General features: G+C 49.1%; 1 protein-coding gene across 2 annotated transcripts in view; it reads right to left on the bottom strand.

Annotated features, from left to right (window-relative positions):
• URB1 (URB1 ribosome biogenesis homolog) overlaps nt 1-13,082 on the bottom strand; it is a 64,921-nt gene that overhangs the window by 35,911 nt on the left and 15,928 nt on the right. For both annotated transcript variants that reach the window (XM_061193993.1, XM_061193994.1), the window contains exons 9-15: nt 9,418-9,613; nt 7,798-7,935; nt 5,115-5,288; nt 4,433-4,562; nt 3,603-3,719; nt 2,325-2,437; nt 336-455 (exon numbers count right to left, since the gene is read on the bottom strand). In XM_061193993.1, coding sequence (XP_061049976.1) covers nt 336-455; nt 2,325-2,437; nt 3,603-3,719; nt 4,433-4,562; nt 5,115-5,288; nt 7,798-7,935; nt 9,418-9,613 — 988 coding nt within the window. The remainder of the gene's footprint in view (nt 1-335; nt 456-2,324; nt 2,438-3,602; nt 3,720-4,432; nt 4,563-5,114; nt 5,289-7,797; nt 7,936-9,417; nt 9,614-13,082) is intronic.

Genomic DNA, 13,082 nt, shown 5'->3' with positions numbered 1-13,082 from the left:
ACCTCCCTTGCAATCCTACGGTTTTGTTATTCCCGTTCACCACGAGAAAACTAAGTTCAGAGAGGTTAAGCAATTTGCCACCCAGGAACGGCAGAACCAGGACTCAAATCTTGGAACAGGACTTCAAGGTGCCCGCTTTTCCCATTTCACCAGGTTGCCTCTTGGGAACACAGCCAGATTAAGACAGAATACATTAAAACTGCCATAAAACCTTCTGTTTTTAAATTGTAACAGTCCTAATACATCCTTAATTCAACAACTGTTGACTAAGCATCTACTATAAGGAAGATTGTACAAAACGCTTCTAGAACTAGGAACTGGTAGAAAAGGCTCACCTTCACGATCAGAAGTTTGGTTGATGACTTGAGATGCGAATGGCTACTGGTCACAAACATCTTCATCAGTAAGTAAAACACGGATCGCTTTCCTCCAATAATTTCTGCATCTGGGCCTTCCTGGAGTTTGAACAATAGAATATTATAAATGTAACAAAGGCCACTGCTTGCTGAGCAAACAGGTACTGCATGCCCAGTGTTCTTCCCGGCCTCTCATCTCATCTCATTTTAACCACCACTTGGCAAGCCTGCCGGGAGGCTATACACGAGGAACCTCAGGAGTTAGGAGCTCCTCCCACACCCCCGAAAGCAGCTGTAGTTAACATCAGTCACAGCAGGAAGCACAGGGGCCCTTCAGGTGCTTCACATACGCTGACTCACTTTGTCCTCCCAACAAGCCTGCAGTGGGGACAACCGTCACCCCCGTTTCACATGTGCAGACGCTGAGGCACAAGGAGGTAACGGCTGTTTAATGACCGAGGTGGGACTCAAGCCCAGGAGCCCTGGCACAGACACGGCACTGGCTGGTGGCGGGTGGCTGGTGGGGAAACACACCACCCAGGGCTGCCTGACTCCGTCCAATGCCACACTTGCTGCATTTCAGCAAGATGCCGGCGCTGATATAATCGGTTCCTTACACATAAGCAAGCCTCTTAACAAAGGCTTCTGGGCTTTGAACACATGGAGCTCCAGATTCCCAGCCCAGACTCCGATCCATCTGTGTCTCCCTGGAGCGTCCCCGCAGCCCTGGTCTGAGCACATGAAGGCTATTGTTCACAAAGCCCAGCAGACCCACCTTATGAGCAAAAAATGAAGCATGGCATATAAACTAATATGTTAATACCAGTTCTTTCAAGGTAAGAGGCCTCTGTTCCCTTTCCAACTAAATCGTCAAGACCCCAGTGGCCCAGTTCAGCTGGGGTAAAAACTAAACACCCCAGACTCATCCGTCATCTCACTGGGGTCCTGGCAGCGACCTCACGGGGGCTGTCAAGTCGAGAGCAGGGTCTGGGCAACACTGCCTGGGTCCAATCCTGGATCCCCTACTTACGGCTGGGACCCCACGGAAGTCTCCTAACCACTCAGCTCTAGCTGTCTCGTCTGTAAGTGGTGATAAATGAGATGATACATAGCACACTCGTGCCGAGCTTGGCATTCAGTAAGTTCTCAGTGAGAGCTATCCTCAACTATGAGGCAGGTGAACCTTAGAAAGAGGACTTAGGGGAACAGAGATCCCAGTGCCACGGTGTTCTTCTACCTTTCTGGAAATATCACCTCTGAAAGTGCCAGTGTACGTTTCCGCACTAGTGGTTCCATACAAGAGCTCATAGAAGACGTAAGTCATTAAAACAAGTCATCTGAGCTACTGAGAAACACACTCAGACAATGCTTAATTTGGCCTGGTCATTTTCCCTCTTTGGATAGAAGTGACATGGCGTCCTGTGTTTAAATACAGAGGTAAATATCTGTTGCACCTTGAGTTCCCTTTACGATTCAACATTATGTTCTCCAGAAATCCTAGAAGACATTATCAAAGACACAGAAAACAACGCCAGCAATCTTTACTGATTTTTCCACCAGCCTCAACCCTCTCCTGGCTTGGTGTCTATTCCCATCTCTGTCTTAAGTTCTTCCAGGATGAGGACAAAGGAGAAGGAAATGTATTTTGTTTATTTCCAAAAAGGTTTTTAAAGGACAAGAAAAATGTAAAAGAGTCAAGAGAAAAAAAGTACAAAAACTCCCAACACCCAGCAATAATATATTTTCAGTAAGGATAGCTAAGCACCTTACTTTGCAAAGCAAAGAGATTCCTGATTCACAAATCAGGACCTGGCCTCTGCTCTAGAGGCTTCTCTCTAAAAGGAGAACCATCAACGTCTTCCTTCGCAACCAGCAGTCAGGGTTCTGATGCAGCTAGAAATTCCCAGGCCAGAAAGCCGACAAGCCTGCAGGTGAGCTAACAACAGAGGCGGGGTCACGGCCTCCTACCTGGGCCTTTAACCACAGAAACTTGCTGGCGGGCAGTGCCAGGGCCACCTTGAGAACAAGGTGCTGCAGGGTGAGAGGCACCTCCTCACGCAGGCCCTCCTCTGAGATGACGCCTGCGGGTGGGAAAGAGGAAGACAGATGAGACATCGGGGGGTGGGGGGCGGGCGCGGGGGCCCAGCTACTGCTGCCCTGGCCACGAGGACAGGACAGGGAACTGTCCAGGGAACTAGGCAGGAAGACGTGGGGTTCGGCCCATCCTTGTCCTGCAGTCACCCTCACACAGGCTGTGCCCACTCTCCTGCCCACACACCTGACACATCCCCCCGTCCCAAGGTCTATCCAAGTCCTTCACCAAAGAGCGGGGATGCTGTCTGCCCGTCCCTGCACTCGGCCCACAGTGACCTCCTCCTACAGCTCAAAGCCCCCAGTGCACACTGCCCTCCAGGTACAGTCTCTCGTGAGTGTGACCCCTGGTGCGGGGCACAGGCCTTGCTCCCTAGACGGCAAGCATCTTGTGCACAGCCTGCGGCCGCCTGGGTCTGAGACGGGGTCCTCAGCCTCTGGCCTGATTTCTGGGTTAATCCTTTGCTTGGGAAGGACGTGGTACCAAATGTTAAATGGCCACTTTATAGTAAATCTCATATTCTTACAGCAAGAGAACTTTTTGCCTTTAAACCATCAAAAAGTTAATTACAGCTTTTTGAATAGGATTATTTCAGTAGCTTATATAAATTCCAAGAATGATATTTCCTCAAGTTTTCCTCTGTAGGCCCAATTATAAAGTCAGTTTTATTAGACAAACTTTTCCATCAAGGAAACGTGGCCAGACAAGCATAATGTTACTTTTACAAGATGTGGTTTGAACTTCACTGGGTAAAATATGAGTAACTATGTCAGAAGTGCCTGTGCATGAACGGGACCTCCTTCTAAGGGGCTCTCATTTCTGCACCCCTCTTCCTTTGCAAAGAGGCTTTAGAATTAACACCACATAATCTCATCTGTCGATCACCCATGGCAGGCAACGCAGCCTGGCTGGCTTCTCCCTTCTCTCTTGATGCTGCCAAGTGTTCATCTGATATCTCCTTAAGGAAGACCAACTATTTACAAAACATTGGTCCAGATGAAAACAGCCTGGCTGGTGGATCACACGCGCCGGCCACAATGCCCAGCAGCCTTCCCAGTCCTCGGCCCCAGAGCCTCTGCTCCAGTTTACCCACACTTCCTTCACCCCCACTGGCAGCACCAGCGGAGGGGCGCCCACCATCCCTCGAGACGCACCTTTCAGGAGCTTGCTGAAGTCAAAGTTGTACTGCATGACCACGTGCGGGACCACCTTCTGGTAGAGGCAGATGACCTGGAGCAGGATGGCTTTCAGAAGAATGGTTTCTGCATCATCTGAACCAGAATTAAACAGCTTGAATCAGGAAACACACTTGCTCTCTGTCCTCAATCAGTGAGCGATCGAACCACCCGTGACCCATCACGGTCAACTGTATGTGGAACACTGAGGCTGCAGACAGATCCCCATGGAGCGAGATTTAAGGAGTCAACGTGGTAAAAGTCAAAACTGCTCAAACAGGCTGGGTCTAAATCCCGATTTCACCGCTGTGATCTTGGACAGGGTAAAGCTACTCTGTCTCTCCGTGCTTTAGCGTCCTCGTCTGAAAAATGGGGACACGCGGCAGTGCCTACCCTGCAGGGCCGCGCAAGGATGAAAGAGGACAGAGAGATAAGATGTGAAGCCCACCGCCTCACCAGTGACAAGGTCTGAGTCAACACATCTTATTTCCAGGGGGACCGTGTAGCCCACCGCTATCCGCAGAACAAAAGAGAGGCCACCTCCCTCACGGAAAGGCCAGAGCATATGGCACTCATCATACAAGTTTTTAGAGAGACACAGTGCTTGCATAAATCTTGGGCACATTTCTAACAGATGTTAAAACTCAATGTACAATGCCATGCTCATTCTTCTCCCTAAGCCAAGAAGGACACAGGATTCATTCAGAGCCAAAGAGGCCTTCACAAGTCCCTCTAGACCAGCCCCTCTGGACAGGAGGCTCCCAGGCTGCCTGTGTCAGTGGTATCTGCAAACAAAAGAGGCCCCTCACCGCTCTGGGGAGCCACGCAGGTAGCAGGGGTCTTGTTGCCCCTTTTCTTCGCTTTCTCGTCATCCTGTTCTGTCTCCTGCTTCCTAAGTGACTGCCAGACCCACACGATGGCATTCAGGTCTGGTAAAATCTAAAAGGAGAAACAAAAAATCAGTCAGGTTAAAAGGAAGAGAAACAAATGAACTGAACCTACTAACAAGGAGAAGCAAAGAACAGAGGAGAGGGGTCAGCATGTGCAAGTGTGTGCGTGTGACCGAAAGAGGTCCCAGCCTCTGGGAGCTCTGTTTTGGGGTATAATTCCCAGAACTGAACACTGTAAGAATTTGGTGAAAACACAAGCACCGATCATTAAAACAAACCCCTGAAAACTTGTTCACTGGAGCCAGACACTGGGAACCAAGAAACTCATCCTTACGACCGGCTGGGAGTACCCAGCCCAGCAAGCCCTTGGCTCTTCCGGGCAGCCACCCAGTCTGCGGACGCCTGGCCTCCCTGCTCACCAGACCGAGCCCCAGGGAGGAAGGAGCAGGCCACCCGTCACTGCAGCCCCAGTCCTGATGAGACCTGAGTCCCAGGAGCATCCCAACCCCTTCCCTTCACTTCGCACCCGCCCTCTGGGCCCCTCTGGTGTGCTCGCCTGTGAGCCCTGTAAGCAAAGGCCAAGCCTGGCTCCCGGGCCTACCTTGCTCAGGGCTTCTCTGAAGAGCCGCACAAAGTCCTCCATCATTGCGGCCGTGTACACGCCCGACTCCTGCCAGGCCCCTTTATTCAGGCAGTAGTCGATAGTCTTTGAAGCTCTCTTCAAAATGACGGAAATAAGGGATAAAGCTGTGTGTTTCACTGATTTGCTGTCCAGCTGGGAAGAAAAAGAGGTAAATCCACAAGTGTCTTTGGGCCGCACTGGTGGACACAGAGCGCCCAGGCCCTGGCCCTCCCCAGGAGCCCGCCGGACCTCTGCGCTGTGCAGAGGTGGCCCGGGGACCCTGCCCGCTTCACCTCCTGCAGATGTGACCTCAGCAGTTGCCGGGAGCGCGGTTACTAAAGGTGGCGTCCGATGGTTATTCTTAACTGCTGTTCCATAGTCTGTTTTTGGTAAAGTCTTCCCTGACCACCACTCGGCTCCACAGATTACCTGCCTCGACAACAGTCGAGATCCCACCGGGACCCGACCGGCCTCTCCACTTATCATCAGGTGGAGAGATGACAGGCAAGGGCACCAGGCACCCGAGTCCGGCCAGCCACCTCTAGGCGCACAGCCTCCACCCTAGGCCTCCCACATCCGGACTCTCTACCTGGATTCAGACAGCCAGGAGGGCCTTCAAAATCCTCACTCGCTGAAGAGGTTCAAGAACCTGTGCTATTACCACAAAGGGGGAAAGGCTAGGCCCCGGCCGGTGGCAGTATGTCCCTGGGCCAGCAGCAGCGAGGACGTCTCCTGGGACTCGGGAGACACGTTCGATCTCAGGCCCAGCCCAGCCCAGCCCAATGCCATCAGCCCCGGTTGACCCCCAAGTACAGAGAAGTCCAGGGAGCACCAGCTGGGATGCTGCAGCTTTACAGTCAGGTAGAAACAAGAAGGTTTTCTGACGGGCCTTCAGTTTAATAACACCCCAGGCCCCCAGCACTCCAGCTGGCTGGCATCTCATTTTACATGGACGTTGTACGCTAAAGTAGCGCTACATTAAATGTCTTAAACCAATAACCACTCCCACCCCATCATCACTTCAAAGGCAGGACCCAAACGAGTGTAAACACGTACACCCACCAGCTTGGAGCGCAAAGCTCAGTCAACAGCCTGAGACCCTGTCTCCAAACACGTTCCTGTTTCCTGTTTCTAAAACAAGCTCACTCTTTTCTTTCTGATCTAAAATGTATGCCATTAAAATTCTGCAGATAACACCGTAAAGAATACAAGAAAAACGTCATTAAAAAACCTTACGCACTCCTAAGTCCACCCCCCAGACACACCTGTCTCTGGTGTCACTTGTACGAACACGCTGTCACAGCTCAGAAAGGGCCGTTGACGAGAAGGCAAAGCTGTGGCTTCCCCTCCGCTGGCCCTGGGCCTGCACGGGACGGCAGCCTTGGCAGGAGAGGAGGCCATGTGCTCTCCCCGCCCCATGGCCACCCCGTCCAGCGGATGGAACACCCCCTAGGGGCACAACCCCACTCTCCTGAAACAGCGTGACAGGGAGCGAGACAGCCTTTTATATCCCAGACTGGGGTATGTACCGGGGTCGGCTCAAGGGGAGTGTAAATGCAGCTGGCCAGACTGAAACTATCTTCTACCCGTGAAGAGGCGGCATCAGACACCTTCCTTTCAATTCTACTTTGCAAGTCCCTGGAATAAGATATCTTGTGTCTCTCACAAAACAGATGGGCAAGCTAGCTGGGTCCTAACCTTGATTCTATGATTTGGTAACCACAGCAAAAGGCCTTCCTGGCCGGTCCCACCCAGGCCTCTTCCTCTTCACTCCACCGCCTCCCCCCGGCCCCCTGGCCACTCTCAGCACAATCCCTGGATGGGTATCAAGAAATGCTCAATCCCACCGCACAGGCCAATGAGTCTTCGCCAATTTACGGTAACTGCCCCATCACCACCGGAGCCGACCCACTACGGCAGACCCTGGTCCTGCTGTGTTCAGATAACAACCCAGCCTGCCTGAAGGATGGGGACTCCACCCGCACCGAGGAAACCCCAGGCCCTGCACTCCCCTGAACACCTGGTCTCCCCAGGTGGGTCTTGAGGCAACCTGGGTTTAGGAGGGGCTGGCTGGCCTAGGACCCGTGTATGCCAACAATTCATGGCTGTCCACCTAAGGCCATGAGTTATGGTGAAAAATGCATGGGTCCCTCACAGTGTGGTTTCTCATGGGACTTGGGAACCTTTATAATAAATAATGACACGGACTTGAAGTATCAATCTTTTCCTTGGACATGTCCTCCCCAAATTCCTGAAACAGCTGGTCCTCAAAGTAAATGTTCCCCAGAAAACTTAACACTATTCATTTAAACCACAAAAGAAAGGATTTGCTAGGCAAACTTCAGTCCTGCCCTATCCAGAGTTCCTAAAGTAATGAGACTTTAACACATGACATTAGGCTGTAGCTGAGCACACTTCCCCTCCCACCCTTGGGAAGGCCCAGAGCCATGGAGGGGTCCTGCAGTCCCGGCTCTGTGCTGGAGCAGGGCAGGCATGTACCTCGGGCCCCAGGGCACCGTCTGTGGGCAAGTGGACACATGGAAAGCCTCAGAGGCTCTGACAAAACACGAACCAATACATGCAGGCCGGTATTCTCAGCACAGTCCCCAGCACGGCCACTGGGGCGAGCGGGAGAGAGTCTGGAAGCAGGGTCCCCACTCACGTTCAGTGCTTGGGTGAACATGATCTTATTGCACACCAGGGGCACGGTGGTCACCATCACCATTGCCAGGAGCCGAGGCAGCGGGATGAACTCTCTGGTCTGAAATGCCCGGGAGATGTCTGGCTGGGCGGCATAGATCTAGGGAAGGGAGAACAGAGAATGAGCTGGTGGCGGAGGTTAGCTTTCAAGCCTGAGTCTAATTGTAGGCACCCAACAGTAAAGCCGCTGCAGTGAAACAACTACGGTAATAAAGGTCCAAGGCTCGCCACAAGGAACAAGGTCTGGAATATTAACCCCAAAATCCACTTGTTAGAGACAAGTCGGGTCATGAGACTGTTACTGGGGACAGCGACCTTCAAAGCAGAGCCTGGTCTGTGGTCTGGGGAGCCTCTTAAAACCTCTGATGGCAAACAAGTCACTGCTAGAACTCACAACCGGATTATTTACTCACCAGTTACTGCATTTGGCAGGCACCTAACAAAGTATGTCATCTTTTCAACACTTCATGACAACCCTTTGGGGTAGGGATATTTTATATCAAGATAAAACACGTTTACAGATGACAAAACTGGACCTCGATGAGGCTAAGTAATTTCTCTAGGGCCACGAGGCTAGAAGGCAGAGAAGCAAGGGCTCCCATCCTGCCCTGCGACGGCCGCGCACCTGCCCCTGCCCCTCCGGAGAGCAGCATCAGGGCCGCTCCCGACAGGGGTGGTGGCCACAGGGATACCGTCACCAAAGTGGGGGGCAGAGTGCCTCCTTCTTGTCCCAAATACACGCTGGGAGGGAATTCCCTGGTGGTCCAATGGCTGGGACTCAGCGCTTTCACTGCCAAGGGTGCAGGTTCGATCCCGGGTAGGGAACTAAGATCCCGCAAGCCACGTGGTGTGACCATAAAAAGAAAAAAAAAAGCAAACACCCAAATACACGCTGGGACCACCGCACACACAGGCATTCAAGGAAAATGAGGGAATAAAAGTGAATAAAAGTTTGTTTTACAGGTAACCCCATGCCCAGGTCAAGGCACAAGAAAATAATCCCAGGTGTGTCACCATTAGACAGTCCATAAATCAGAGAGAGAGAGAGAGAGAGAGAGACAGAGAGAGGTGAAGCGAGCCGGGCAGTACTGCCTAAGAATCTGTAGCAAGCACTTCCTTTGGTAGATGAGGGGAGGTTGACACCCATGATCAGATGGAAATTAATTCATATCCACTTGAACAGACCACCAATTCACAGCTTATTTCAAGTTGTTCTAAGTACTTGAAATGGCAATCTTTAAAAACTATTGTACAGTTCAGACATTTCACTAATTCCAGCCCAACTGTGCCAAAACTCATCAAGATCTCACTCTGAGCAAAACCTGGTTGAAGACGATGAAACTGGCTCAACAGATTCAAAAGCATAAACCTCAAAATTCAGCTCAGTGAAAAGTAAAATGTCCTTAGAGGATAAAGACACCAAATTAACATCATCTAAAATATGCCCTGCAGAACGGCTGAAAGAAGTTCCTCATCCTGCAGAGTTTATCACAACGTCACTCACCCCTCACCCCTACCAACTCCTCACACCCACCCGCCCACGACCCCATCTAGCAGACTTCGAAACGCCCATGGCCTTCACCTTGTTTAGCAGCTTGATGTTACTGGACCAAGTGGACTGCACCCTTGGGAGAAAGGAGAACGTCACTTCCTTGAAATACTTGTTCAGTAAGTCTGGGCACACTTTCAGGATGTTCACCACAAGTTCAGCGACCAGCTCATCGTCTGCTGCAGTTTTCAAACCCAGCAGGAAGTGCAGGAGCGTCAGGTTTCCTCCTCTGCCAGCGAGAGAGAGAAGAGAGAGGGGTGAGCAGGGAGTTTTCACAAAGCACTGAGAGCTCACGATGACAGGGGTAGCTCCGCTCAGTAAACACGGCTGTGACACAGAGATGGGCAAATTCCATTTCTGGTGAATTTCCCTCACAGCAGAAAGTGAGATGTTTTCATGGTCTGTAGGGCTCCCACTCTCCACCAAAGGGCCTGAACTTCACTCCTCTACTTCTGAGTGGCTGAAAAAGTCTCTACCTTGTCCTGTTCCCCACCTGTCCTTCCCTCCTTTGAGTTCCAGCTGACTTTTAAAGAAGAGGAAATTTAAAAATTTTCTTTTGTGATTTTACTGACCGCTTTCCTCCAACCACACACAAAAAAGCACATATGTAAAGATGTATGTGTGCGTTAAGTATAAAAATACAGAGAACGCATTTTTCTTTTAAAAAGATTACATTTTTTTCCCCATGAAGTGCTCACAAATTGCCACAGTCCAGAGTGCCACAAAATTATTTCTAAAACTCAACCAGTTGGCACAGAGTCCTTCTACAGGTTTCTGCTTCCTCTGTTTCTAGCTAATTTCAAACTCCTACGCTTTCACTTCACAGCCGAAAGAAGCTAATATAGGGGGAATAATCTACTGTATGAAAAGAGTCAAAACTTGTCCCAAAATGGGCAGTTTTCAAAAATATAAGAAGATGATAAAAACAGGAAAACCTAGACATTAAAACTTGGAGAAAGGGAGCACCTGGCCTAGGATCTACATGGCCAAGTAGGTTTTACCCCCAGATACCTTTTAAGAAAAGATGCCTTTTCATATTTGTTTGTCCCTGGGAAGTCATAATATCCAGAAAAAAGCCAAAATTTGCCTCATTGGCATGTCATGTTGATGGCTTCTGGGATCACCACTGTTTTGTAGCCCCTTATAAACTGACCAAAACTAAGATGCAATATGACACTTTACAGACAATAAAAATTTTTCAAAAATTGAATTAGAAAGAGTATAATTTTGATCAGAAAGCTATCCTTTAAAAAGCTTAGAATTCTTAATAGGAAAATATCATGAGCAAAACATAGTTTGTGCTTTCAGATGCATGGAATGTTAAATTTGCAAAGAGTGGGACTTCCCTGGGGGTCCAGTGGTAAAGAATCCGCCTTACAATGCAGTGGACGTGGGTTCGATCCCTGGTCAGGGAACTTAGATCCCACATGCCACGGGGCAACTAAGCCCACGTGCCACAACTACTGAGCTCGCATGCCTCAACTAGAGAGGTCATGTGCCGCAAACTACAGAGCCCATGTGCCCTGGAGCCCGTGCCACAACAAGAGAAGGGAAAACCCGCACGCCGCAACTAGAGAAAAGCCCGCGTGCCGCAATGAAAGATCCTGCGTGCTGCAACTAAGACCTGACGCAGCCAAAAATAAATTAAAAAAAAAAAAAAAAGTTTACCTAGAAACTTAAAAAAAAAAAAAATTTGCGGAGAGTGCCAAAAATACTACACACACACACAATTTTAATCAACGATGTAATAAAATGAATAGCATTTAATTTAGAGTTTGCAACACGTGCCAGACACTGCTCGAGGCAGTTACCACACACTGCCTCTCTCTGAGGTGGGCACTAATTGTATTTCCTTTTTACAGATGAGGCAACATTGGCAGAGAGGAGTAGTAACCCGCTGAGGTCTCAGAGGCACTCCAGAAACCGTTCTCTGAACCTCCACAGTAAGGCTCAGCAAGCTCTGGCCCACCATCTGCCTTTGTCAATAAAGCTTTATTGGAACACAGTTACACCATTTGTTTATTTATAGCATGGCTGCTTGGGTGCCACAATGGCACGGTTGAGTGGCCACAGTAGGGACTGTATGGCACACCAACCCTAAAATACTTACTATCTGGACCTTTAGAGAAAAGTTTGCCAACCCTTGCCTACACTGTCATGCCTCACTTTCGATGCCTACTATGTGCCAGGCACTGTCGTAGGCTCTGAGGATTCAAAACAGACTAGTCTCTGTTCTCACCAATTCTTGCCTATTGGGTAATGAACAAGCAAATAAATAAATAAATATGCAAGATGGTGATAAGTCACCATCAGAAGCAAGGGTCAGGCGAAAGGACACTGACAGTGGAAGGACTATCTCAGAAGAGGGCTGCCAGGGAAGGCCTCTCTGACGTGGCGACATCTGCACGGAGACCTGCAGGAAACAAGGGAGCTTTACGACCACTGGGAAAGGAGGCATTTCAATTTTCTCAAAGCTTTCCATTAACACCCCACAAACAAAACTCCCTTCCTCTCTCCTAAGCACAAACATTTGTCTTTTGCCCATGGCTGAAAAATTTTACATAAACCATAGCTTATTTAAACACACCCACAACCACTAGTTGATTCAATATGCTCATTAAATGATCATCTATTTTATGGGTCTCCTTAATAGGGAAAAAAAGCCTTTTTAGCATGGTGTTATATTAAGACTCAAGAAGTCTACTCTTACATTTCAGCAAGAAAACAAGCTTACTCTCACTGATGAGAGAAAAGCTACAATATCACCAAAACAAAATTAAAAGGAATGACATGGCAAGTTAATTCATAATAATCACAGGATCAAAACAAGTTCAAAGCCACAAGCAGAGAAAAAAATTCCCACCGAATTAATCCCATTATGAGGGATCAGTCATTTCCTGACTGGTTGAAACCAAATCAAACCATCTCTATCCTTATAATAAGATGTCAAGGGGGTAAAACTAAGGGTCATTCACAATGACCAGAAAATATGTCCAGTGTTTTTAATTGTCAAATGGGAAAAGAGCAGGTTAATGAACAATATATCTAACAGTAGGCCGTTCTGGTTTAAAAATTAATAACGTGGATATGTATTATAGGTCTATGACTCTAAAGAGAAAGTCCAAAAGAATATAACCTAAATCATTAGCTGTGGACTTTGTTTCCTTACTGATGAAATGTTATCATAATGGTGAAATATGAAATAAAACGTAAAAACAAAACTTTGAAATCCCAACTCATCAGCAGCTGTCCCGGAGGAGACAAGGGTTGTGTAGCTGTCACGAGTGTGGGCTGGGAACCAGATCTCCTAGGTTCCAGTCTGAGCTCTGCCACTTTCAGGGTGAGTGACCTGCCCTCTGTGGGCCCATTTTCCTCATCTGCAAAATTGGGGTAACAATGGCACCCACCTAGGACCGCGGTGAGGCATGAGAGGGCACCCCATCTCTGGGAAGGAGGATGTAACAGAATTATTCTCAGATCCAGCCGGCACATAGTTGCCGAGTGAACACACACAGCACCTTCCTGGGTGAGATACCTCACACTGTGTGTCTGAGTCAACTGCTACCCTGAGACTCTGCCCCGAGGGCACACAACGAACAGGAGCCCTCCGGGTCCTATTCTGAGTTCATCCCTAAAATGAGTCAGATAATGCCTAAAATGCTAGTTCTAACCCACTACAGTTCCATTATTTAACAGAT

Source organism: Eubalaena glacialis, chromosome 6, assembly GCF_028564815.1.
Source record: "Eubalaena glacialis isolate mEubGla1 chromosome 6, mEubGla1.1.hap2.+ XY, whole genome shotgun sequence".
In the NCBI taxonomy this organism is placed as follows: Eukaryota; Metazoa; Chordata; class Mammalia; order Artiodactyla; family Balaenidae; genus Eubalaena; species Eubalaena glacialis.
Note: the sequence above shows the minus strand (reverse complement) of the source record. Positions and strands in the feature narration are given on the sequence as shown.